The 26,257-nt window shown below is 49.8% G+C and overlaps 5 protein-coding genes across 8 annotated transcripts; 2 read left to right on the top strand and 3 right to left on the bottom strand.

Moving 5' to 3' along the window:
- Positions 1-9,524: 9,524 nt before the first annotated feature.
- On the bottom strand, positions 9,525-11,645 carry LOC117640855 (WD repeat-containing protein 61). Its single transcript, XM_034377793.1, has 7 exons — positions 11,492-11,645; positions 11,093-11,214; positions 10,839-11,002; positions 10,519-10,754; positions 10,226-10,413; positions 9,969-10,140; positions 9,525-9,852 (listed from the first exon to the last, which is right to left on the bottom strand). Exons 1-7 carry the CDS (start codon positions 11,492-11,494, stop codon positions 9,763-9,765), a joined length of 975 nt encoding a protein of 324 aa, XP_034233684.1. The 5' UTR covers positions 11,495-11,645; the 3' UTR covers positions 9,525-9,762.
- Positions 11,646-11,862: 217 nt separating this feature from the next.
- Positions 11,863-14,003, top strand: LOC117640853 (tRNA pseudouridine synthase A-like). 3 transcript variants are annotated; one of them, XM_034377789.1, is made up of 9 exons: positions 11,863-11,881; positions 11,990-12,089; positions 12,195-12,441; positions 12,528-12,694; positions 12,783-13,050; positions 13,131-13,231; positions 13,316-13,470; positions 13,542-13,687; positions 13,781-14,003. In XM_034377789.1, the coding sequence occupies exons 3-9, from the start codon at positions 12,197-12,199 to the stop codon at positions 13,974-13,976; spliced, it is 1,278 nt and encodes a 425-aa protein (XP_034233680.1). In that variant the 5' UTR covers positions 11,863-11,881; positions 11,990-12,089; positions 12,195-12,196; the 3' UTR covers positions 13,977-14,003. The 3 variants fall into 3 exon arrangements, with proteins under 3 accessions (XP_034233680.1, XP_034233679.1, XP_034233681.1); XM_034377790.1 differs by lacking the exon at positions 11,863-11,881 and adding an exon at positions 11,908-11,926; XM_034377788.1 differs by lacking the exon at positions 11,863-11,881 and having other exon boundaries at positions 11,888-12,089.
- LOC117640850 (structural maintenance of chromosomes protein 5) lies at positions 13,989-18,714 on the bottom strand. The gene is made up of 12 exons (XM_034377785.1): positions 18,497-18,714; positions 18,058-18,202; positions 16,602-17,944; positions 16,373-16,527; positions 16,150-16,282; positions 15,803-16,049; positions 15,542-15,718; positions 15,209-15,427; positions 14,891-15,121; positions 14,626-14,805; positions 14,452-14,547; positions 13,989-14,380 (listed from the first exon to the last, which is right to left on the bottom strand). The coding sequence occupies exons 1-12, from the start codon at positions 18,592-18,594 to the stop codon at positions 14,252-14,254; spliced, it is 3,153 nt and encodes a 1,050-aa protein (XP_034233676.1). The 5' UTR covers positions 18,595-18,714; the 3' UTR covers positions 13,989-14,251.
- A 409-nt stretch (positions 18,715-19,123) lies between these two features.
- LOC117640851 (stAR-related lipid transfer protein 7, mitochondrial) lies at positions 19,124-22,153 on the top strand. 2 transcript variants are annotated; one of them, XM_034377787.1, is made up of 9 exons: positions 19,125-19,541; positions 19,626-19,858; positions 19,933-20,066; positions 20,155-20,253; positions 20,342-20,502; positions 20,589-20,771; positions 20,864-20,948; positions 21,039-21,336; positions 21,423-22,153. In XM_034377787.1, exons 1-8 carry the CDS (start codon positions 19,317-19,319, stop codon positions 21,329-21,331), a joined length of 1,413 nt encoding a protein of 470 aa, XP_034233678.1. In that variant the 5' UTR covers positions 19,125-19,316; the 3' UTR covers positions 21,332-21,336; positions 21,423-22,153. The 2 variants fall into 2 exon arrangements, with proteins under 2 accessions (XP_034233677.1, XP_034233678.1); XM_034377786.1 differs by having other exon boundaries at positions 19,124-19,541; positions 21,039-22,153.
- Positions 22,154-22,482: 329 nt separating this feature from the next.
- LOC117640854 lies at positions 22,483-25,915 on the bottom strand. The gene is made up of 5 exons (XM_034377791.1): positions 25,902-25,915; positions 24,517-24,786; positions 24,227-24,433; positions 23,742-24,057; positions 22,483-23,618 (listed from the first exon to the last, which is right to left on the bottom strand). Exons 1-5 carry the CDS (start codon positions 25,911-25,913, stop codon positions 23,218-23,220), a joined length of 1,206 nt encoding a protein of 401 aa, XP_034233682.1. The 5' UTR covers positions 25,914-25,915; the 3' UTR covers positions 22,483-23,217.
- Between the last annotated feature and the right edge of the window lie 342 nt (positions 25,916-26,257).

The following is a 26,257-nucleotide window of genomic DNA, read 5'->3' as shown; positions in this document are numbered from 1 at the left end:
ATGTTTTTGACATGGTAAATATTCATGGATTGTGAACGACATGTTATTGCATAGAAATAAAGTCACTTCGAAAAGCTACTTCAAAGTGCGAGCGTAGCGAGCTTCAAGCCAACGACGTTTGTTTACTTTTAACTACAAGATGAAAGCAAGGAGCATGCTTTGAAATGTCCATTTGTTCGTGGCGTGGTTGCTGCGACACGTCAAGTCGCCTCCAGGTGCGTCCAATAGCGTTACGCGCAAAAATTAAATATGGCCATCGCTCCGCTCGGGCCAAAAAATTGGGGGGGGCTCAGCCCCCCCTGGCTGGCGATGGGGGGGGCTCTGAGCCCCCTCGTCACCCCACTTCCGACGCCACTGATCATGTTGAACTAGTCTACACATTTAGCACGATCCTTTGGCCGCTCCTCGTCTCGACACACAATCATTATTTGCGATGCATCAGCTAAATTTGTCATACAAATTGGCCTAGGCCACTGAGCTTGGCGCATGCATTAAACGCTGCATCATTCGTTCACCCATTCACCCATTCATCCGTTTATCCATTCAGTCATTCAGTATTCGTTGATTGGTCCATCCCGTCCATCCATTCATTCAGTCACCCATGATTCCATTCATTCTACCGTTCACAAGTTTCTTAATTAGTTAGTCCGTTCGTTCCTTCGTCCATGCATTCGTGCCGATTCGAGCCACCATTCATTCATTCGTTCGTTCATTCCAGCTTGCATGCATAGCCCGTCCTTGTTTTTACTCACTCGGGGCGCGGCGGGGCGCGGCCATGCCTGCTGCCTGGCCGCCGCAGGCCGCACCCTCCTGCTGCCGAGGCTCCACTGAGGGATGAAGCCAGCAGCCACCCCGCGACGCTACACGACGCCAGCCAGCCCGGCCAGGGGATGCTGGAGTGCGCGCGCACGAGGGGTGGGGGCCGCCAAAGGGCCGCGCCCGCCTCGCTCTCTCGCTCGCCGCCAGAGGGCGCGGAGGGCGGACGGCGAGCGAGCAGGATGGCGAGCAGGGGCGGCGTTTAAATGCAAAACAGGCGCCGCGGGGTGAAACGCCACGAAACGCCAGAAAACGCCACAAAACGCGACCCGAAAAGGAGCCTCTGGACCATGATATAATCTGGGTGCCGTGTGTGTGTGTCCCGGGCAGGGATTGGTGCCGCCTGCCGCCCCCACCCCCTGCGCGTCCCGCACTGCCCGCACTGCCAGCGCGGAGCTTGCTTGACGAGGGCTGACAGCTCGTGCATGGAGGGCATGGCGGCTCAGCCATTGGTCCAGCAGCATCCAGCATGCAGCAGCCAGCCCTAATCAATACGTGCGCCGCGTCCCGCCGCCAGCTCCAAGTGTGGTCAAATTGGGCAGGGCAAAACAACAGACGCACTCCGCGCCCTGCCCGCCCAACCTTCCCAGCAGAGTCACTCGTCTGAGAAGGCGTGGAAGACGCAAAGCACAAGGCCATCATTGCCCGGGCAATCTGATTCGATTTTGACTCGGTGTCACTTATAAAAATGTGCTCCAAGAACAACAAACAGTAAATTTAATAATACGTCGTTGAAGATGATCAGCGCGAATTTTAACTCGGCTAGCAAAATTAATTTTCCAGGCTATTTTTTGTGCGTATCAAAGAAAATTCCCGAACATTCCCGCAGTCGCAGTACAATGCGAGCGCCGAGCACACCTCTGCCGGAGCACCCAGAGCAGCACCCAGAGCAGCACCCTGGAGCGCGTCCAGGTAGATGTCGACGCGCTCGATGCGCTCTCCCCATTCGAAGAAGGCACTAAAATCACAAAAAGTGGCGAATTGAAAGGAGCGCGCCGATACACCGTTGTTGCTCTCTCTGCTCGGAGACACTGCAAAACGAAATTCACAGCGCTGGCGGGGGGAAATTCGGTCCTGAAAAGCAGGCGCTGCTCGGTGTTGCCGCGGCCGAACCACGCCCATGCCGGGCCGCCCTGTGCTGTACTACGCGCTGTACTCGCTGTGCGCGGCCCTTCGACGGCCCTTCGCTGGTGTGTGTGCTCGCGTGCGTTGACTTTCCCCCCGGCCGTGCCAACGCGTCCGAAACGCGTCCGAAACGCGTCCCAAGCGCGGCGCCCTCCGAACGGACCACCGGACTCGCACGCGACGCACGCGACAGGCTGGACAGCCCAGGTGCTGCTCGTGACTAATGAGGGCCCCACCCACAGCACCGCCACCGCGCGCTGCGGCCCTGCGGCCCTGCGGGGTGACGTCACCTCCTTGAGAAGGTCAAGCTCGCCGTCAGGCCGGCGTCAGCTGACGCGTCGCGTCACGAGGCAAACGTTACGGGACTGCTACGGACAACGATTAGGACGCGAGCGGTACCAGTGTCTCCGCAGCTGCACAAATCGGCTGAAAAGGCGGGACCGACGATGCATCTCCGAGACGGTATGTGAGGTAATTTTTGTCATTTTCGTGAAATGGGGGTGAACGATCGCATATTGCGCTCGATCCATTCAATGTTCGACACTACGGATGCACTACAGATGCACTACTCAGACCTGCCGATCACTGCACTCGCTTACCCACTGAGAAAAATGTTTTGATGCCGGTACTGAACTTTGTTCGATTGATAAGGCTTTGTCGCAGGTAATAAACGTTTTGGTAACCAGGTAGAAAGAGTTTCGTCGTGAACACTAACCCCTTTTGTATCCGATAAAAATCGTGTTTTGTCTGCACAAACGAACAACTTTGGTCCATCCAATCAAAATCAAAATGATGTACACTATGAAAGTGGTTCGATTGCCGCCAGTTCAGTCGTGGCTACTAAACTACTTTGGACTTAGGTTGGTGTATCGATAGAATAACACAACGCTCGACAGGACTTATGATGAATTTGGCAACATGACGAATGACGTCACTGCTGTCGGGCTGTCAGTCTAGAGGCTACGACATCCCGTCCCTTCTCAGTTGTCACGGTGGCTCAGTTGGTTCCGTGCCTGGAGGCTGGATAGTGAGACGGGTTCGGCGGGGGTTCAACTCCCGGCGATGCGTAACCAGTTTTCCCGCGCACAAATCATTTGAATGGCGAGGGAATGGACTGTGGGTATTGAATACCGGCGGGAAAGACGGATCCGCGGGCTGAGACAATTTTGCCCGACGCTGTTAAAATGATCAATGCAGTCGATCAACCGATCAAACATTGTTCGGTAGTCAGAAATAAACTTGTTTTTTACCCAGCTACTAACTAGGGTCATCGGAGGCCCATTCTGGTTTGTTAATGAGCATCAAGCAGCATCAAAAAACAACTTCGGTACTGGGAACCGAACTGTTTGATTACTTCAAAAGTTACCAAACAGGTTTAGTCGTGGCTACCGAACGTTCGATTCTGGCAACAAAACTTTTCTCTCAGTGTACCTCCGAACGTCGTTCGCGCCAAAAGTCGTCAGCACACTGTCCCGTCCTGGCAAGGTCTTTGCCAGCCACCACGATTCGCAACACGAGGAACACGATAACGCGAAGAAATCGATCCACACGTACATAGTTTTCTTGAAAAGTCCGTCGAGCACTGACCACGAAGTTCGCTACGGGTCGACCGTGACTGCTGTCTGTGACCACCGTCTGTGACCACCGTGTGACCACCGCGAACACCGTGACGCGAGCCCCGGCTGGATCGAACCGCCGGCACACCGGCAACACCCGCGGGGAGGCCGTCGCCGTCGTCGGCACCGGCACCGCCGACGCCGACCTCCACAACGGAACTGAACTGAGCAGTCAGTCCTGGTCGCGAGGCGCGGCGCGGCCTGGCGGCGTGGCGTGGCGGCGGGGGCCACACTGGCCGCGCGAGCCGCGCGACGAGGACGGCCTCTGCCACGCCCAGAGTGTGCGGCAGAGAAAAGTAAAGTACGGCACGGCGGGCACGGCGGGCACGGGGGAGGCCGGAGGGGGGATGCGTACGGTGGGAGTGAGACAGCGAGCCCCGCGCCTCTCCCCGCTCTCCTCCCCCCGCCATCTCGCTTGACCATTAACATAAATTATAGCCCCAGGTTTCGGGGCGACAGTTAGTATTAGGTCATAAAGTGCCAGCGGGGAGGAGAGAGGGAGAGGGACGGGGAAGGGGAGGGTGTCGCGTTGGTTCGGGTTGGCCAGGGTTCATCGCTCGCGGTGCAGAAACCCGGCGGCGCTGGCCAGCAGGGCCAGCGGGGCCAGCGGCAGGAACCCTCCCACCCTTTCCCACTGGGCGGCCAACGGCCCCCCGCGTCGTGGGGGTGGGGCGCCGCCCGGGAGGGGGCCTTAAATTCAATATCAGAATTTTAATCTCGCGGGCCTCATAACAGCAGCAAGATCACTTTTTTTGTGGTGCGAGTCCTCTTTCTCTGTCTTTCTTGCTGATGTGCGAGTCCTCCTTCTCTGTCTCTCTTGCTGATGTGCGAGTGACGCGTCCATGCAGGCCGTCATGAGGCTCATTACTGGCCGCAAGTAGAGAATGGTAATTTGTGAAGTCGAGCCACGAGGCAGGGCGGCAGGGCGTCACTCCGCCCACGCCGCCCGCGCTCTTTCCACACAGGCGCGGTACCGACCGACGGGGGCAGCAGTGTTGCCACATAAATAGGCAAAAATCCCCAGTGGTGCACTAGTGAAAATAGGGCTGCCAACCTCCACCTAGTTCTTTGGTCTCGAGAAGTTGCCGCGAGTGAGCAGGCGGAGGTTGGCAACCTTTTCGACACGGGTACATCGAAGGAATTTTTGCCTGGCACGCAATGTTGCCACCCCACAGGGAGGCGGCGTCAGCGTCGGCCTGCTGGAGGCTGTGCTGGGAGTGCTAGAGGCCAGGAGGGGTGACCGGGTTGCCGTGGGCCCTGCAGGCCCTCCAGGCGGCCGCAGATAACAGGAACGTCAAAGAAGTTGGTGTGGCGTATCGTCCATCCCATCGCAGCCATCGCATCCCATCGCACCGCACGGCGCTGCCGCGCTGCTTGACTCGCAATCGGCTAGACAGGACGCACTCCTGCCGCCTGTCGCCCCCGTCGCCCCGTCTCCTGCTCCCGCGCGACGCGCGACGTGCAGCGCCTCACGATGACGGTGCCTCTGCCGCAAGGGGCCTCGTCCCATTTGTTCGGGCCCCGAGGGTGTTGGAACACACTTTTGAAAAGGGACTGAAAAGGGAGTAACTTGGCTCAATGGATATTTTTGATAACGTGGGCGTCGCGTCACGCGCGGGACGGGGTGCAGTTTGGCTGGGCAGCTACCCTCCAAGCGCGCCAGTCGCCATCTACTGGAGGCAGGCGAAACTGACGCTGGAGGCGCGGCGGCGCGGCGCCGGCGATACTCCATGGCGGCGAGGCAGTGCAGTGGGGTCGGAAATACACCGCGCGCGCTCCACTCAACCCCAAGCATAGATTTCGCACATTTTATTCACTTTTTTTCGCGTTTTCATTTTACATGGAAATTGGTTGTCTAGCCTAGCTGAGAAATAAATTACAGTATCACATGCTGCTTCTCACAGCCTCCGCACGAGCACCCTCCGGACGGCCCGCGACTTGAACTTGAGCGGCGCCGGCGACGTGCCCGCGCCGTTGTCCGAGTCGTAGTCCAGCTCGCCGTCGTCGTCGAGGCCGTTGAGGCCGTTGAGCCCCGCGGCGCCGTGCCGGGCCTTGGCGGACGTCTTGGCCGTGCGCGCCGCGTGCACCTGCTCGGCCACGGCCTGCAGGATGGCGGGGTGGATGTTGGGGCCCTGCGGCTGGAAGCCGTACTCGTCCGCCACGTAGTTGACCTGCAACACGACGGAAGCGGTTCCCTGAGGTTCCCAGAGCGACTGAGGCGAGAGCAGCGGTTGGCCGCAGCCGTAGCGTCGAAGGGGTGGCCTACCTGCACGGGGCCGACGTCGAGGTCGGTGTAGGCGTACATGCCCTTGACCGCCATGCCCGCGCCGTTGAAGATGCCCTGCTCCTGGCGCACCGTGCCGTCGCCGGTCTCAGAGCTGCGTCCGGGAAAGGAAATTAGAAATGGAATCATCAAGTGTTACCACACAGAGCAGAGCCCCGTGCATCCGATGCTATACCTGGTGTGGTAAGTGCCGTCCTCGTTGAGGTGGAACTTGAGGGCGACGATGGGCACGGCGGTGCCGCGGGGCCGCGGCAGTGCTTGTTGCTGGTGCTGCAGGGTGCGCGGGCTGAAGGGCAGCGGCGCCGACGCCCTCCTGGGCGCCACGAACACGTCCTGCGCGGCGAGGCTGGCGAGGCGGGGCGTGGGGCTGGGCCCGGGGATGCGCACCACCGTCTGCGTGAACGGCGTCGGGAAGGGCGTCGGGAACGGCGTCGGCGCGAACGTGTGCGGCACGAGCGTCGGGGCGCTCTGGCGGGGCGTCGGCGAGAAGCTCGACGCCGGCGGAGCGGCGGACGTCGGCGGGAAGCTGCTGGGCGACGGCGACGGGGTGGGCGTCGGTGACGGCGAGGGCGATGGTGCGGCCCTCGACGTCGGCGAGGGTCCCTGGATGGCCCGCGGCCTCGGCCTGCTGACGAACATCCTCTTGGCGCCCCGACCGCGGTTCACGGCCGCAGTCGTGGACGCGGAGGACGCCGTCGGAGTCGCGGCTTGCACCGCGACCGCCACCGCCAGCAGCACCACCAACATGGTCTGCAGGGAGTAGGAGAGATTCACTCATTTTCAAACCGTTTCAGAACAGTGACACTACACACTGTAGACAGGCACTACTTATAACTCTCTGATTACTAACACATCACAAAATAAATTTATGAAAAAATTTGAAGGAAAAAAAACAATAGTTGAAACTTGTTTGCATTAATTTTGCCTTTTGACACACGTAGTGAATCAATGACTTTCTCCACTGAATTATTCTTGAAAATCGGGAAACAAAGCCAAAAAGAAGGTCCAGCTTCTCACACTTGACACATTCACTTTCACACATGAACACTTCACCACACTGTACAAACTTTCACACACACCGTTTTCCGCGCCATCGTGCTCCGAGTCATTGAGTGCGAATGTGCGCCAAACCGACGGCTCCTGGATAATATACTGAAGGTCCCCCTCCAGCTCTTCTCCAGGGCCTGGAATCCTGGGCGTCCCGGGGTCCCGCAGGATGATGGTGGGGGCTCACTTTGTACGGCACACCGCACTCAGTGACCTCCACAAAAACCACTCGACTACAAACGGGCAGGTTTACGTCGATTAAGCCCTTTCCACATGTGCGGCATTCCCGCGCGCTGCTGCGTTCAAACGCTCAAAGTTTAAACGAATTGCCTTCGGTGAACGGGTCGCGGTGTTGCAGACCTCGCATAGAGGGTCACTTTGTCAGATGACATTATCGGTAACTCTTTTCTGCCCCCCGCCCCTTTCCCATTTTTATTTTATTTATTTTTAGCGAAATATTACTGTGTAGGAGTGGCGCACTTTCAGGCCAATTAATGTTGTGGGATGCATACATAATTGTAGTCTTATCGACTTTTCTGTCCACAACCACTTCGCGCATATTCTATAGCCACTCCCAACGCTGCTTCCTTCCAACCCGTTGTCTCATCTCGCTATTGGAAGGACATTGTTCCCTCGGTGCAATTAACTTGCACCTCACCGCATGGGAGTTGGGTGACAATGGGCCTGCGTTACCGCGTTACTGCGTGCGGCGTAGGTGTGGGCCTAACGACTCTGGCGACGGGGCGGCGGTGCGTACATTCCGGGGATACATTCGCGCGAATGACGAGGTTTTGGCTTTGGCAGCGAAGTGTGTTTGTCCTTTGACGTGGCGTGGACGCTCCAGTCTGATTCCGAACAGTCAGTCCCTCGGTGCTGTCTGCACGAGATGCCCCACGAGTGCGAGAAAGACAGCGCCACCACACGTACATGGCGTGATGGGCTGCCGAAATGAATAGGCGGCCTAACACCCCACACCGTAACGAGGAGCAGCATGCGGGCGTCGAAGAGGAGCACCCAATTAGGCGACCGACGCGACCTTGCCGGCCCGTCTCGCTCGCGCCCGCGGGGCGCACCGCGTCGGAGCGAGAGAGACAACGACAGAGGCACCGTTTCGGCGAGTCGGCTCCAGGGCCCCAGCGCGGTGCGGCGCGCGCCCCATTAGCGGCCCACACCTGGAACCTGGACCGCCACTCCGTCGCGGTGCCGCGGGTAACACGCCGGCACTGTGAACTACCCAAACCGCCGCGCCCGACAGCAGCCTGGCCCAGCCACCGCCACGCTCCCGTTTCGGCGCGCTCGTGGAGCTTGAGGCGGTGGCGGCGGCCGGCCGGCGCGGCTGCAGAGGCTGCTGCAGCTCGCTGCTCGAGCGCTCTGGATCTGGATTCTGCTCGTTCTAATGGCCCGGCTGAGCCTTTTCGGGGCGCGAAAACCGCACGTACACTACACGCGACCAGGTCCCAGATCGGCGGCGCGGCGGGTCACTGCTTGGTGCACTTCGTGAAGGGGAGGGCGCTCGGTGCTCGGCCTGGCGAAGCGCAGCCTTTCGGCCTTTCACCGCGCTGGCGGTGCGTGGCGCGTCGCGGCGTCGCGGCCCTCCGCGGCGGTTGGCGTGCGGAGCGTGCGGCTCCCCCGCAACGCCGAGTCCCTTCCGATATTGCCGGAGGCGACACTCTGCGGTGTGGGGAAAGGTCACGCATTTTTGTCGGTTCCGCGCCAGGCCGAGACCGCCACCAAGACGGCCATCTCCGCGTGCTCCCTTTCTCCGGGCTGTGCCGGGCTGGGCCCCAGCCGGTCATTCCCCGTCCACTGCGAGTGTGAGCCGAGAGCTTGGAGGGCGACCGGGCTCGTCTGTGCTCGTGCTCAACGCCTCATGGCAGCTATCGCGTGTTGCTCCAGTGCTGCCGAGCATCGGCCTGCTGATGCACCGCGGGCTGGGGTCCCGGCAGAGGATCGGCACTCCACGCCACCAAGGTGCGTGGGCGGGGCCAAGGCGAACCCTGGAACCGGAAAGAAGTCAACCGCCGCTCGGAAGGCATCGGCTTCTGCGGCTGGGGCAAAGTGAAAGAGCGTGAGGACGCGCGACTGCGGCTAGGCCCTCGGCTAGGCCCACCGCCACCGCGGTGCGCTTGATGAGGTGCGACAAGGTGGAGACCGTGCCGTGCCACGCCGCGCCCATCGCAGCGGAAAGTGGAGTATGTCTCCCGGCCGGTGCTGGTGGCCTTGACCGCCGCGCACCGCGCACGCCGCCGTGGTGGTCTCCGCCAGCTCGGCCAGACGTCACTCCGTTACGTAGGCAGGTCCTCAGCCTCAGGACCGCGAGGGGGGGCGGAGAGATTGGACGGGCTCGCCGCTGCGCCGCTCGCCGTCGTGGCCGCGGTGACACCACCGCAAGGGACAGAGCCTAAGGCCTACGCCGCGTCTACTGCTTGCCTTTTCGTGTCCAAGGTGGTCCAGGAGAGAGGATCGTGGTGTCATTCGCAGCGAGAAAGCATTCGATTGTGGCTGTCTGCCTCTTGTCGGACAGTGGTCCCATTTCGCAGGGTTCTCGAACTTGATCATGCGGGAAAGCTCCCGATTGAACTGTATACAAAATACTGGATTTCGTTTTTAAGGAGTGATTAAAATAAAACAAACAATAAAATTTTTCTGATTTATTTCCCGATGTATCATTATACAGCATTATATACAATAAATAGGGAGAGGTCAGAGTCTTTGCAGATACCATTTTTTTTCCATCTGCAGGCAATAACAAAAAAAAAAAGCTGAGAATTGATCTAACAAATTTTGAAATTGTGCATACAGTCATACACAACAGGTAGGAAAATTAAAACAAATTAAATCACAGGTTTGAATTATTTTCCCCTTAAAACATTACTATGTAGGGCAGTCATAGATGTTTATAGACTTGTCTGCAGAGCAAGAAACAATTTTGTTTCCTTCAGGATTGTATTTCACACCCCAAACCTGAAATCATTAAGCCAATGTTAGAAGACACCTTATCCAAAGATAATTTCAAATTGTTCATGAAAGAGAACAAGTGAGGCTTCTCAGAAAGAATTCAGGACTAGAGACAAACTTACCTGATCAGTATGAACAGAGAGTGTGCTTATGCACTGGCGCTCTTTCAATTCCCACACCTTTACTGTGTTATCAGAGGAACTTGATACAAAGTGATTCTTATCCTGGCTAAAGGCAACACTGAGTACCCATGAAGCATGTCCAGAGAGTGTGCCGACAGCATTGGCATGTTGCCTGAAATAAAGCACACCAGTTGTTTGAGGTCATCACTGTATTGAGGGCAACTAAGCAAAATTGGTTGAAATGAAAAATTACTTACACATCATACAATTTCATATGACCATCATCAGAAGCAGTTAATAGGAGTTGAGAGTCTGGTGAGAAACAGAGTGACCGAATAGGCATAGCATGACCTTCCAAGGCATGCACCAACTTCCCCGACGCAACATCAAAAATATCAATCATACCATCAATAGCACCACTAGCAATATACTTGCCATCAGGGCTCTGGAATACAAAAGTATAACAATAATAACAGAATAGTACATCATTCCAACTCATCAAAAGTAAGTTACAAGAAACAATTAATGTTAACATAACTACAGTACTTACATAAGCAATGCTCAGTGCAAACTTTCCTCTTGTGTCTAGAACCTGTTCTTGTTTTTTTGACTCAACACCATACATATTAATTTTACCAGCATGGTTTCCAGAAATAACAAACTTGTCATCGGGAGAGAAGGCGCAGGTCCAAATATCTACAGATCCAACATCCATGGAACCAATTTTTTCACCAGAGACAAGATCCCAAAGACGCAAAGTTGAATCTAATGATGTTGATGCACACACTGAGGGGGGAAATAAAGAGAAACATAAGAATTAAAATCAAGAAGGTATAAAGATTCATTTGGTCACACTTACGAGGTACTTACTATTCCCATCAGAGCTAATGGCTACAGATACTACTCCAAGGGCATGCCCTTCCAATCTGTGTTCCAGTTCTAAGCGATCATTGTGAAATCTCCATACCTTCACTAAATCATCAACGCTCCCAGTCACAATGAATTCACCAGGAGGATCACGATGAATGGAGTCTCTGACAATAAAAGAAAGACATGAATAAGGCGTTCCAATTGCCTAAAGTTGCTTTCAGAAAAAGACGACGTTGTTCATCAAGTGTCCTCACCTGGAGTTTTCGTCATGATTTTCACCATTCTCCTTTTCCTGCTCCTTCCTGGTCACTTTACCCCAAGCAACCGTCCAAATGCTGTCATCATGGGCATTTTCTTTCCTATGTAGTAAAGAATACTGAAAGAAAACATCAGAGTTATCAAGCAACCGAGAGGAGTGTAAATACATCCAGGCAGAAAAACAAGTTGAGAAATGGTGAGTGGTAGTTCATGGAATAATAATAGAGATATGGCTGACTCAAAAAGACGGAAGATATGAGAGACATAACTTAATGTTAAATTAAATAGATGAGGTACCTCACGGGGAGGTTAAGCTTTGTATCGTAGCTAGTTCAGTGGAATCAACAGTACATTTAAAATGATACGGAGAATAAATCCAATCTACATCAAATTACCATTTCAACAGATCAATAATCGTGAGGAATATCGGCCAATATTTAACTTCCGTATGCCGGCGAAAACAAAAAACAACAAACTGAACCGAGGGCATAAATGACAACAAAGAAGAAGAATGGAAGTAAAAACATGAATGAGGGTAATACCAATCACAGCTTGGTTTAAAAAGTGTAGTTTTGGAGGGAAAAAACTATTTTATGGATTAAAAAGTCATGCTTAAATTTATTTCAGACAATATTTTCATCTACATTCATGATTGTTTGAGGAAGAAACATTACATGTGCATGTTTGACTCTCCAATGTTCCATGCAGGTTGGTGCTCCTACTCCCCCTCTCCCCCTCCTACCTCCACCCCCCTCTCCCACCGGCAGAAGTTTACGTCCACATGTGTGTGTTTTTGTAGAGTGGAATTTACATGCAAACTGCTTCAAAGGGTAGACGACGTGCTTAAAAATTGGAAAAAATAATGTCTCTCTGATCCCTTCTTATTCTTGCAGTATTGTCTTCAAATTTTGTTTACCGTCTGCTGAAATCGTCAGGAATAGCCTCGCTTACAACCTATAAATATTTGCAGGAAGGATAGAGTATCTCACTTAGGTTTGGACCTTTCTTCTCCATTTCATGAACTGACAACGAATAAATGACCAGGCTTGTGGCTAATTCTCTAATGTTTTCTCTTGTTTGTTATTTTAATTGGTTTAGGAATGAATCCTTCCAAGAGGCAGCAAGAAGAAACTTTCTTCGGCGATGTTGAACCTGTAAAGAAGGCAAGGCTCCCTGAAAATGAAAACGATGGTCAGGAGAAACTCCAAGCATGTGAAGAGGAAGCCAGCCTCCCTCAAAATGAGGAACAAAAAGTATGCCAAGAAGTCACAGAGCAAAAAATTCGACGCAGAAAAGTTGTTCTATTGCTTTCGTATTCAGGGTGGGGTTACCTTGGAATGCAAAGGTACAAAGAAAACGAAAAATGAAAATAATATTTAGTTTACATCCACTGTAATGTTGCTCATGAAAACATCATCTCTATTTCTACAGAAATCCAGATGCTAAAACAATTGAAGGAGATCTACTACTGGCAATGAAGAATGCTGGTATTCTCTCTCAAGAGTACTACGAGAAGCCGCAGATGATGCTATTTCAGCGAGCTGCTCGGACAGACAAAGGAGTCTCAGCTGTACGACAAGTAGTTTCTCTCAAAATTCGTAAGTATCTCAAACATCCTGTGGGTCCAATGTGTCAATGATCAAACCAGTACTTTTAATTATCAATATTCTAACAATCTCCTTTTAGCTGAAGGCACTGATATTCAAGCCATCAATGAACATTTGTCTCCCCAAATACGAGTTGTATGTATGAAAAGGACCACTAAAGGCTTCAATTCCAAGGTGAATTGTGATGCCAGGACTTACTCCTATGTTTTACCAACGTATGCATTTGCACCTCCAGGGGAGGAGCCTAGTGAATCATTCCGAATTTCTAAGGAAATCATGGAGAGAATTAATCAAGTCCTGAAAAACTATGTTGGAACACACAACTTCCATAATTTCACATTTAAGAAGTAAGTTTCCTGGTATTTACATCATTGTTCAAGTTTCAGCTGCGACTAGATATTTATCACATTTTTTGTGTTTGATTCAGGGGTTTCAAGGATCCCAGTGCTATACGCTTCATGCACACATTTACTTGCGGCGAGCCATTTGTGAGAAGTGACAGGGAATACATCATTTTGACTGTTAAAGGTTGACACATGTTATTTAAAAATGCATTGTGTTGTTTTCATTCTTTTCCAGACCCTACATAATTTAGCCTTTCCTTTTTCTCAGGACAAAGTTTCATGCAGCATCATATCCGTAAGATGATAGGGTTGGCGATAGCCGTTCTCAGAGGCTATACCGTGGAAGAAACTATTCAGAAAGCATTTAAAAGCGATCCCCTTGATATCCCCAAGGCCCCTGGATTAGGCTTAATGTTGGAAGAGGTACGGCATTAATCTGGTCAATATTATAAAAGGAATAATATTTCTGAAATACTTCTATGGCTTGTTCACAGGTGCATTATGATGCCTATAATAAACGTTATGGTAGTGATGGAGTCCACGAGAAACTTGATTGGACTGAAAATGAATCTTTCCTAAATGAATTTAAGGAGAAATTTATTTTGAAAAATATTCTGAAGACTGAGGAAGAAGAGAAATCGTATCCTTTACTAATTGCAGTGGTTTCTACCCATCATGTTGTATTTAACTTTCAATACTTGTTACAAATAAGGTTTTCCTTAACTGAACTTAGGATGCTCACTTGGATGACTACATTGCCAGGACACAGTTACTCTTTGAGGGAGAACCGACCTCCCACAATTAATAAAAAACAAGAGCCACTTGTAGAAGAACAACATGGTAAAGAAATCAAGACAGAGTGTAATCTTGCACCTACAACAAACTTGGTGCCAGAAACGAACCAAAATGAAAATGTAACCAGTGAATAAACAAATACATTATCATATGAAATGACATTTATAAACTTTTTAAGATCATATAATGCAAATAATCACTACTAATACAAGAAATGCAAAAACAAACATTCCTCCATAGAATAGGAAAGAGGGGTGGCCATTCTCATAAGCACAAACTAGCCACCATAAGGTTTCCAAGATGGAACAATTTAAAATAAAATGACATTGAAAATTTGTGAACAAAATTCCTAAAATAAAAAGAAACATAAAAAAACACCCTGCTGGAGTTAACACAACAGGTATAATTCTTAAGCATTAGCTCTGTTGGCTAACTCAATGAACTTGTTCAAGTCCCAAGCCTTGTGACTTGGAGCACATGCTGAATTCATGACACATAACACAGTTGTGCCTGGATTGTACTCCATATCTTTGAGAAGCTGAAAAGGAACCAGAAACAAATATAAATTCAATTTCACCTGATCCCTTCTACCCGTAAAACAAAACTGACCTTTGGAGTCAAAAGAAAATATTGAGGAGTGCCTGGGCGACTAGTACTGCGCAGTAAGAGTTCATAAACCCTACGCTCATTCTTTGAGTCCATACCCTGAAACAAATAAAATAAAAATTGTGGTAAGATTGTCATTTGTTTCATAACTTATCATCCACGACTTCAAGGCAATACCTGATTGATTTCATCAACTAAGCGAAATGGGGCTGGAGTTAGCTCCTGCAAAGCTAACATGTAGATAGCAGTGGATACCGCCCTTTCCCCACCACTTTGTGTGTGGGCATTCAAGTCCTGCAAATCTTCATTGTCACGGAACTTTACCCGGACTCTCAAGCCGTAATTGTCATAGTCATGCTGCAGACATAAGGACAATTCTAGAATTAATCAGCAACTGAGATAGATACAACAAGCAACTATGGAGGTAAAGAAAAGAAATTACTTCACTATTTCCAGTAAACAAGTCAACTTGACCAGCACATTTCATTTCTTTGAAATATCTGCTGAAATTAGATGAAATAGCATCAACAAGCTCATTCAACTCTTGTCTCCACTGATTCTCACGGTTTTCCATATCCCTCACTAAGTTGGCAGTTTGCTCTTCTTTGTCTGCAATTTTCACTTGCAGTTGATCTAATGTTCTCACATGCCCTTCAAATTGGCGAATGACATCCTAGAATAAAAAATATTAGTAATAAAATGCAGATACAAAATTGAAAATAAAAATAAATTGAGCCACAAAGAAAAGACAAGTACATACATCATTGCCTCCCCCAAGCATTTGGGCATGAGCCAACTTATCTTCAATATGAGTTTCTAACTCTTCAATAGTATTGGGTAAGGTTGAGAACAATGCTTCGTTCTCAACCCATATATCGTTGGGTTTCCTATTTGAGTTTTTCTTCTCAATGGCATGAAGTTGTTTTGTTGCATCAGTGCGTATTTTTGCAAACTCATTGCCTATACTTTCAAGGTCTGCCTGTAAACAGTCAGATAAAAAAAAAAAAAAAAAAGGAAAAGAAAAGTTATCAAAGCTGGAAATGGATTGGCAGGGCTTCATTCAATTATTGACCAAAAATGAAAATAGGGGTACCTCTGCATTTCTTAGCAACTCTTTCTCAGCAGCACAAGACTGTTTAGTTTTCTCTACTAAAGACCGGGCAGCTTGGACTTCAAACCCAATCAATTGGTTTTCAACCACATGAGAGTCAAGCTGTTTCAAAGCGCTGTACAGATTTTCTTGTGCATTAATGAGCTTCAAAGTAGCAGCCTAGGAGGAAAAACAAGACAGTTATTGAATCTCGGAAAATCAATGTGATGAGGTGACAAAGACGAAATATTTGTTAATACACACTTTAACTTTGCTTGAAAAATTGGCCTTAATCACATCAGGATTAACCCTGTTTCTTTCCAAAGTGACTAATTCCTTTTCTTTCTGGGCTAAACGAAATTTGGTATTCTGCAAAGTTGTCTCAGCCCGCTCCAGCTTGTGTACTTCATTACGTTTATTTTCTCTTTCTTCCGTAATTGATTGTGTCTTTTGCTTCACAGCATCTGCTTCTCTTTGCTTTTGAGCAATCCTTGTGTTGAATTCGGCAGCACTAAGCACGAAAGGCATGATAGTTACACATGTACATTCAGTGGGGCATAAGAGAAAGGTGTTTTCAACAGCTCCTGTGCCTCTCCTTCTAGTATACATACCTTTGCTGAAGAGTATCTTTATCAGCATCATTAGTATTTTGTGAAAAAAACTTAGCTCTATTAAGGAAGTCTGAAAAATATATCTTTTGTCCAGCCTGGTAATTTGATCTTTGATGCCCTTTCCTTAAATCCCCTGGAGTAGAAATAAAAAATAATTAGCAATTAATCTTTATGGAGTTACTCAAAACATTCTAGACACATCTAGAAAACAATTCAAACTAACCTGAATAATATAGAGTGAAGGTATCTGAAGCTTCAACTTCTGAAAGAGTCACTGGAATATTATTAAACCTTTTCCGGTTGCAAAGGAAATTTAGCAAGGTGGTTGGTCCTTTGATATAGTCAATCAGATATCCATGAAATTGTGGAAACTGAGCCCTGCAAAAATTAAAGCAAATGAAAACCTGACAAATTTATCCTCACAAATGCGATATAGTAAAGTTATGGCTTACTTGACTTGATCAAAACTATATTGCGGCCTAGAAGGAGGGCAATCAGGGTCCGCATGCAACACGTTGACTCTAAGTTTTTTCTGTTTCCTGCAGACATCTACAATGTCTTTCATGTCTTCTTTGTTTTCACACACAAAAGCAATTAAGTCTGCTTGCCCAATAGCATTTTCTGCATATCTAGCATACGTAGGGTTGACATCAAGTTCAACCATCATAGGTAAATATACTGGTGCCCGAAACTGCCCTCTATTCTTCTCAACCCACAGGGCAGCCTGGTAAGCATCAGGACTGAATTCATTCAGTTGCCTCAAACGTGTCTCTTTAACATTATTCAGTTTTGATATCTGCCGATTAACATCATTGAGCTGATTTTGAAGATCACTAATTTCATTATCTATCTGAAATCTCTTATTTTCAGCTGCCTGAATTTGATGACCCATCTGAGCCATTTCTTGCTTTAATTGCTTACATCTGTTTTTATTATCTGCTTCTGATGTTCCCTCAAGACTGTTGATGTCATTTTTGAATTTGCTAATAGTTTGGCGCACCTTGGCTTCATCATCCAGCTGAGTGACTGATTGTTTCATCCGCTTCTCCAGGTCCACTTCAAGCTCAAGTATTTCATGTCTTATAGACTCAAGCTGGTCTCGAGGTTCCTTCACAGCGTCTGACTGATGAGCCAGTCTCCGTTCCATACCATTCTGCTTTTTCTTAGCTTCTTTGTGTTTACTCTCAGCTTCTGCAATTTTCTGGGTGAAGGGCTCAATCTGGACTTTTATTTTATCAACATTCTTTTCCGCTTCCTTCTTAAGCTCTTTGAAGCGTTTTACTTCTTCAAGTTTAGACTTGTACTCCATTAAGCTCATCTTAAGGCGACAAGCTTCAGCCTCCTCCTCTATTCCTCTTCGTCTTTCCATCTTCTCAACAGCTCCTTTCAACCTTTCCACATGTTCTTGTTCTTGGTCTCGCCTGTGTTTGTCTGCAACAAGTTGCTGTTCAAGATCCTTCTGTCTCTTTTGAAGATTTTTGAGGTTGGCATGTATCTCTGACATGCCTTCCTTCCCTACAGCCTTCTGGGTTGCTTCAAGTAACTCTTGTTTGTTAAGCTTTGCAAAATCTTGGACTCTGTCTTGAGCGAGAACTTGACAAAGATTGTCAATCTGGATATTTAAAGCCTTAGTCTCTGCTTCTATATCTTTCAAGTTAACTTGACGTCCATTTAAATGCCAAATGCTTTTCCCATCGTTATGGATGGTCCTCTTAATAACAGAATTTTTCCTGTGCCGATAGAGCTCAATCTCTATCTGGGCCTCTCTGTGATTTGATTTAATAAAGTCTTGAATCTGCAACAGATTTAGGGATGGGGAATACACTAACACCATTCAGAAAACACACAGCTCCTTCAAGCTTGGAGCAACGCTAGTGAAATGGATAGAAGATACTTTCAAATACTTACACTTGTATTCTGCTTGCCCAAATGGGCAGGCTTCCCACCAAGACCAAGAACAATAGCACACAGTATAGTGGACTTTCCTGTTCCATTGGGACCAATGACAACATTCAAAGACTCTCCAGGAACGCACTCTACACTGTCGTAAGTCCTGTCAAAATAAAGATAATTTAAAAATCAAGAAACGAAATTCTTGGCGCGACATAAACTTCCAACCGACATCGATGGTAGTCATGCAACAGAATGGGTGCAGCAAAGACACGGTGACAGGTTTGACTGTCTTGCATTGAAGAACGTTCAACAAGACATTCAGACATAACAGCCAAGCAAGATTGCTTTGTAACCCCGCACGACAGCAAAGAGATGTGAGCAGGTTCCCCGCATCCCGAGAGCCTAACCAGAGCTACCAGAGCAGGGCATGAGGGATATTGAACAGAGTACTTACACGAAATCCTTCATGCGGACACGGACAATACTCCCTTCCCTGCGTTCCATTTGGCCCACCTCGTCAGCCCCATTTTCGACTAGGGAGCCCCTCGCCATGGCGATTAATCAGACTTAATCAATGCACAATCCTCTGACCAACTGCGTCCAACGAGAAAAGACAGACAAGTTCCAACTTGCAGTGCGGCGCAAAGGGCTTTAGGGCGCGAATGGTTGTTTTGAGTTGTGTTTTGTTTCTCTAGTTGAGCCGTTTGTCCGATAGGGAGCGCTTAGCTTCGTCTGCTAGCTAGTGATATAACTGTGGTCTGAGCTGAATATGCACAGAAGAGAATAAGAAATGGCATTTAGACCTTTTTCCACCGACGAAGCATCGGAAGGATCCACTCTTTCAAGGGCATAAGCTTAAATAAACTACTTTGAACGGTTGAACCTGCTAGTCCATCAGTCTGTCCAACAAAGCATCATGAAGAGCATTCTTTCACCCGATTACTTTCCCCTCATAAATACTGATTTAAAATGTCTAACAGCTTATAGAGAAATAGGTTTAAAAACTGTTTGATACTATTCTTTATGTCTTTCAAACGGTCATCCTGACACCTTCAAGACACGTCGGGGAGTTTTCGGTGTTTGCAGTTGGCATGTATCCAAACTGATAGCAGAAATGAATGATGAATGGATGGAAATATTTGTGACTGATCTGCGTCGAAAATGAAGTAATGTCGTCGATTTAAGCCGTTCCCGCTGGTAACAACCAGAAACTTGGACAGCGCCAACTCAGCGGTCTGCGACACACCTCCCCCTGGAGGAGGCGTTTGTGAAAAATGAACTGCGGACGACTTTACGGGCAGCTTCTGATCGGTCACCGCGGGTTCGTGCAAGGTCTTGCCATCCACGGACAGTGCCGGGTTCCGAATTTGTTGCGCGAATGTGCAATTCAAACTCGCTTACTGCGAACGGATTTCCGTCGGCACGAATCTTTGTTCACTCGTCTGCGGCGAGGATTCTTGCAACACACTGCGGGAGTGACCCGTGCATGTGCGAGACAGGTTAGGGTCGTGGAGGTTAAACCCTCTTTGATTCTTTGACCTAGGCCAGGATTGTCATTGATGTGATCATCTGTTCTGTTTCAGGTCGAGTATGTCATGGCGCTGCGAATTCATCGCACCCAGCAGGCTGGTGTCTTTTACTTCCAGTTGTGTGGTGGTGCATTCCTCCGGGAACTTATTAGCCGCCTCTTGTCTCGCTTCTTGATCCGGGTACGAGCCTCTTTGTTGAGCCGCTCTCAAAACTTCCTTATGTCTGCAAGTGTCATGCCAATTTTCTGTTGGAAAGAAGAGCGGATTCCCTCTGAATATTTGTTAAGGTATGTTCTGTGAGTGCAACTAAAGCAGGTTTGCTAATTTTTGGATAGTCAGCAGTCTGTTTTTTTCTTTTTAGGTATTCCAATGAGCTTGAAGCCGTTGAATGCCTCAAAAAGCATACGTGTGGTTCTTCATTGACTCCATGCAAACCCTCTGAGAGGAAGAAAGCGCCACTGCTCTCTTGTCCTTCCCATTTCCATGACGACCGACGTGAGTGCTTCTTGTCTTGTGCAGTGGAACTTACTCATTGGATGCCATTTTTTCTTGTTTTATCATTATATTTTGTATCCTCCTGCAGCTGAAGATCCTTGGGAGTTGTTCATTCAGCAAGGAACTTTACTGGTTTGGAGAAGAGAAGTTCCAAACCACAGAGGTGAAGGACTGTATGAATATAAAGGTTTGGAATCTTTCTTCTTTTTGACAGTTGAGTTTTTCCCTGTTTTGGACCTTCTAGTCTGTTGCTCTAATCCCTCTATCTTTTACAGTTTATGGGACTTATGACGATATTACAGCAGTTGACTTTCTGAAAGTTCATATAGATACTGAATTTCGAAGAGAATGGGATTCATCTGCAGTTGTACTAGATGTTTTGGAACGTGATCCACAGTCAAACAGTGAAGTTGTATATTGGGAAATGCAATGGCCTGTATGCATTTTTGAGAATATTTACTTTCTTACGTATTTTCTTTAGATACTGTAAATAAAATCCGATTTTCAATATTTTTCTTTCAGAGAATGATGTCAAACAGAGATTATGTTTATAAGAGGCGATACATAATAGATGAAGAGCAGAATGTTATTGTCTTTGTGAATCAGAACACTGAACACCAATCTGCTCCTGTTAAGTCAGGAAAACAAAGAGTTACTGAATACTGGTCTATTATAGTGATCAAACCCCTGTCAGATTTGGAAAAGGTAAGTCAGTTCAGCAGTTTGATGATTTATTTGTTTCTCTGCCTAGTTGTCTATTTTGGAACTGCCTGACTGACCATGGTCTCATTTTTCAGCCTGGTTTGGAGTTTAGTATGACTTACTTTGATAACCCTGGGCTCGTATTTCCATCTGCTTTTGCTTCATGGGCCACAGCTACAGGTACACATATTTGGATTGGACAGAATTTGTTTCTTTACATCTTTCAAACTTTAACTCGAAGTTTAATTGGGAGACCTTCTATTTATACAGGTTTTCCTGACTATTTAAGTAAGCTCCATTTGGCCACTGTCAAGTTTGCTGAACGCCGAATGAAAGAGGAAGAGGAGGCGGCGAAAGCCAAAAAAGCTGCAGAAGCGGCTGAAGCTGCTGAAAAGGAGGAAAAGAGAAGGAAGGATGAGGAAGAACAGAAGAAAATTAGCGACTCTCAGCAACAACCTCCAGAAACATGGGAAGCTTTCTTTGGTGGAGGACCTGTTCTATCAAATGTCCCAAATGAAAGATTGAACTATCTTCTTAACAAATTGAAGCTCCTTGGTACATGACTACTGTGAGTTTTTGTTTGTTCTCTTTGTCACTCTTAGCCAAACTTCTGCAAAGTTTGGTGTTTGATCTCAAGGTACTTCATTCTTCTAGGTTGACATCAACATCTGAACAGACTTAGTTGCCCAATAATGATCGTCCTGGCGTGAAATGATTTGCCTCTGTTGTATCTAGTCGCACATGGAAACAGAGCACATAGCCTTTTGTTTCAAATCAAGGGGAAATGCTTTGGGATGTATCTGAATTTTATCTGTGGGTAAAAAGTAGAAATTGTACTCCTCTTTTAGAGGGGGGGTCGCAAGGAACGTTCTGTATGTGTGTTCATATGTTCTTAGTCTGGAATGCTGTCATGTTGATTTATTTTTTTTAAATAGGAAATGTATTTTTTCAGTATGGTTGTGTTGGTTGAATTTTTCTGTCTTATCATCCAGATGGCAGTAGTTCAAGTCCATGTGAATTGAAACAAAGAGCCTGCATGTACCTCAAAACTTCACTTTCAAAAGACAAAAATTAACAATTATGTAACAAAAAAGTGCATGCCTGAATTGTTGTGCTGCACAAATGTGTAATGGTCCTTTATACTATGTGACAATACCAGTTGTTTTTAATATTCCCCTTGGAAGTGAAAATTCAGCCGAGATGTGATCAAACTTACTGCTGATGAAATGTTCTGTGTACTCACAATTTTTGTCCTACCACCTGATTGTGTGTGTCCCATTTTTGTAATTCAATTTACCCTAATGTGTTTTGCTGAGCACAACTGTTTAGAGAAAGACTGAAAATACAATTTTCAAAAATGAAATAAAAATGAATGTCATTTTCTATTCCAGTAATATAAATATTTTTACCTTAAGTGCCATAAAATCTGCTGGTTATGAAGTGTACTTCACTATTTGTGGAAATTGAGTGTTTTGATATCGTTTCTGTCATTTTCTGTTTCACTTTGGGTTCTAAAAATAATGCCTGCTTTACAGATATGAAAATTGACTTACGGAAGCTGAGGAGATATGAGGCTTGCCATATTTGTCTGCAAGAGGCTAAAATATAAAATTATATACGAGAATAGACTGCTTTGTTCCACAGTTCTAGTGAAGCATTTGTTACTTTTCATATCATGTTTTGAGCGGTTTGTTATCTTAACAATCATGGGGAGTTCATTTAATTTTCCAAGTGTAACTGGATTTAGTATTTTGCATATTATTGAAGTATCTGCTGCCTTGGATCCTCCCATTTTTAATTTTCTGGCGTGTTTAGGAGATGTTTTTAGTTGCATGCTATGCTCACACACTTGTCAAAGATGCATGTATATTGTCTTTTTAAAGTTGTTATTTCTAATCAGTTGTGATTGTTACATTGTTGTAAGCTGTTTTGTCCCGTTAGACAAATTTTGTTACCTTGAAAATATGAAATACTTCTGAGTTTATGAGTTTCTTGATTACACAATCCCTCACCTTCAAATGGAAGAAGAACACAAAAGCACAAACCATGAGTAGAAAAATATCTGATTATTTATTTTAGTCCATATCTACAGGTGTCTAGTATTTGATCTCGTTCATCGATCGTCTTTTTGACGGCTTTTGTAAAACTTCCCCAAAGATTCAATCAAATTGTTGAATGTTCCATATGATTTTAATGAGACAATTGATGCTAGTGAAAGGAGGAGTAATCCTCCTGCCTTCTAGACGGGCAGCCCGAACAAGCGGGGGAACCCATGAGCAAGAGAAAGACGGGTACCGACGGCGTCGAGCCTGTGCCAGTCAAGGAGCTCGTGGTCCTCGTGGTCGTGATCCCGGGTTCGAGTCTCGGCCGCAGCCGCGACGAGCTCTTCGTGGTACCCAACGGTACGCGAGACGGGCGAGTGAGAGGCTTCCAGAGCCGCCGGGGCGAGTCATTGGTAACCGTCGCCGTCGCCATCCTCATGCACCCCGCTCTCGCCCTCGCCCTCGCCGCCGCCCTTGTAGCTGCCGTCGTCGTACATCCTGGCGTACTTCTCGTAGCTGCCGTCGTCGTACTTGGCGGCGTGGGGCTCGTAGCTGCCGTCGTCGTAGAGCCCGGCGTGCTTGGTGTAGCTGCCGTCGTCATATTTGGCGGCGTGCGGTTCGTAGCTGCCGTCGTCGTACTTGGCGGCGTGGGGCTCGTAGCTGCCGTCGTCGTACTTCGCGGCGTGCGTGTCGTAGCTGCCGTCGTCGTACTTGGTGGCATGTGCGTCGTAATTGCCGTCGTCGTACTTGAGGGCGTGGTGGTCGTCCGCCGAGCCGTCGCTGCCCGCGTCCACGTCGTTGGCGCTGGCTGCCGCCGCCACCATCCTGGGCGCCACCCCTCTGGGAGCCATCATCCTGGGCGAGGCCATGCCGGGCGAGGCCATGCCGGGCGAGGCCATGCCGGGCGAGGCCATGCCGGGCGAGGCCATGCCGGGCGAGGCCATGCCGGGCGGCGCGCGCACCGTCCTCAGCGCGAGGCGCGACTCGTCGACGTCCACGTCTCCGTCCAGGTCGCTGACGAAGGCTTCGCGCGCCTCACGCTGCAGGAAGTGCATGCTGCTGCTGGCGCTGCTGCGCGCACGCGCGGCGCTCTTGCTGCCCTTGACGCCGGCCTTGACGCCGGCCTTGCCCGCCTTGACGGCCGCCTTGACCTTGCCCGACGTGCCGGACGGCGACGTCTTGAGCCCGCCGCTGCTGGGGAAGCCGAAGTAGTTGGGGTCCAGCACGCCCTGCACTCCGCGCGACGCCTGCAACACGGTCACTGAGCACACTCTTGATCAGTCCTTGGCGATGCCGCGATGAAGCGGGCTAAGCCTGGGCTAAGCAGTCCCGCAGCGAACCACGAACCGCCAACTCCCGGGCCGGCCCTCGTTGCTTTAGCCCTCAGGCACCGCCGGAACGAGCGCGTGTACTCACATAGTCCGACGCGGCCTGCTGCGGGGCCCCTCTGGGGGCGGGCGCGGGGGCGGGGGCACTGGCGACGTGCGGCGGCGTGCTGGGGATGGTGGAGCCGTCCAACACGTGGAAGCCGAAGCGGTCGGCGCGGTACTTGACGAGGATGGTCTCGCCCTTGGGGTCCACGTACGAGTACGAGCCCGTCCGGGAGCCGTCGGGGTGGAAGGCCTGCGCAAAAGCGGTTGGAGTGAGCTTCTGGCGAGCGGAGGCCGCGGCCGCGGCCGCGGGTCGCAAGAGACACCCGCCCCTACCTCATTCTGCGTCAGGCCGTTGTCCGCGGAGAAGGCGTAGTTGAACGTGCCGTCGTCCTGCAGCTCCTGGCGGTGCTCCAGGATGGCGACGGGCCGGGTGCCCGTCGAGTCCGCCTCCGCGCTCGCGTCGTCGCCATCCTCGCCGTCGGCCAGCTCGGCGGCCGAGCCGTCGTCGTCCTCCATGCCCGGTGCCACCTGCACCCTCAGCGGCCTGGGCACGGCGAGGGTGGACGCGGACACCAGGAGCAGCACCAGCACGCGGGACAGGGACTGGCTCAAGCACACGGTGGATAAGTGAGAGAATGCATGTGCATCGCCCCGTGCGTCCTCCCTCTCCCTATAGGGCCTAGGCTAAAGCACTTAGCGTATAAAAAGGGGCTACACCGAGGGGGAAACGACCGAGAAATTTTGTGTACATCGGATAGGGATAACCCCGGATAACCCGCGGATTACCTCCGGATTACATCGAAAATTTTCCAGGATTACCATTGGATAACCCCGGATTACCTCAAAATTTTCTCGGATTACCCCGGATTACCTCAGAATTTCCCCGGATTACTTCGAAATTTCTAGTTATCCGGATAGCGGATAACCAATTTGCTGTACATCGGATAACCGAAGTCGTTTCCCCCTCGGGCTACACGTTCAGAAACCGCTTGACCGGGGCGCCGCGGCCGGGGACTGGAGTCCAGTCACTGGAGTCCAGTCACTGGAGTGCAGTCACTGGACCGCCTCGCAACGCGCCGTTTAGCGCCAGTGGCGCCAGTGAAACCGAAACCGAACCGGAGGCAAACGAAAGGGGGAAGAAAAAGTGCGGCTGAGAGGATTAAAAAACGCAAAACGCCATGAGACAGGCGCAAGCGTCGCGGAGCAGCGAACACTGTCCAGTCATGCCGGGACTGGGGGGAAAGGAGTGGAAAAGGGGGGGGGGGGATCGACTACTCTCTGCTCCACAGCAACGACCGGCATGCAAAGCCAACTTGCCGTTACTGCAGCCCAGCCTGCTTCTGGCACTACAAGAGGATGTGGGTGGCGCATGGCGTCAGCGCCCCCCGCGCTTTTGCCGGCTTTTGTCGCCCCAGATGCAGGCCTGTTCGCGGTCCTTAACGACGCCAAGGTTTTCCGGAAAGTCCGAATGGTTCGGATAGAATATCATTTCCGTCATGAACAAAACACAGACAAGCGCTGAGGTAACGGCACACGAGAAGCTCGACACAAAACATTGAGGCAGTGACGTCGATCCCGGTTCGAATGACCGTGGAGCAAACACGTTGCCCGCGATGAGGGACGAGGCTTTTCTTCTCGGCCAGTGGACAAGACAAGGCGCCGGACACTGTCCACCGCCCCGCACTGCACCGACCGGACTAGCGCGAAGAAAGACTCACCAGGGATGCCATGATTCTACCGGAGTTATCCACTGAACAAACGGGGAGGGCCCGCCGCTAGTGCTTTATAGGGGCCGGTCGGGCGGCGGCAGGGGGGCGGCCGCGCCGCGCGGGAGGGGGCGGGCCGGGGGCAGGGCGGGGGCAGGGCGGGGGCGGGGCGAGGCCGGAGGGGGCTGCAGGCCCAGGACCACGCAAGGGCCTAACTAGAGCGGCCGGCAGCGGGAAGGAAGGAGGGAAGGAAGGAGGCAGGGACGGAGGGACGTCACTTCCGACCTATGTCAACCCCGGGCCGCCCCGGCCGGCGTGCATGGGTGCCCAGCAGCGGGGCCCTCCAGCTCCAGGCCCTCCAGGCCCTC

Source organism: Thrips palmi, unplaced genomic scaffold (genome assembly GCF_012932325.1).
Source record: "Thrips palmi isolate BJ-2018 unplaced genomic scaffold, TpBJ-2018v1 HiC_scaffold_15, whole genome shotgun sequence".
NCBI classification, from domain to species: Eukaryota; Metazoa; Arthropoda; class Insecta; order Thysanoptera; family Thripidae; genus Thrips; species Thrips palmi.
This window is presented reverse-complemented; position numbering and strand designations above follow the sequence as displayed.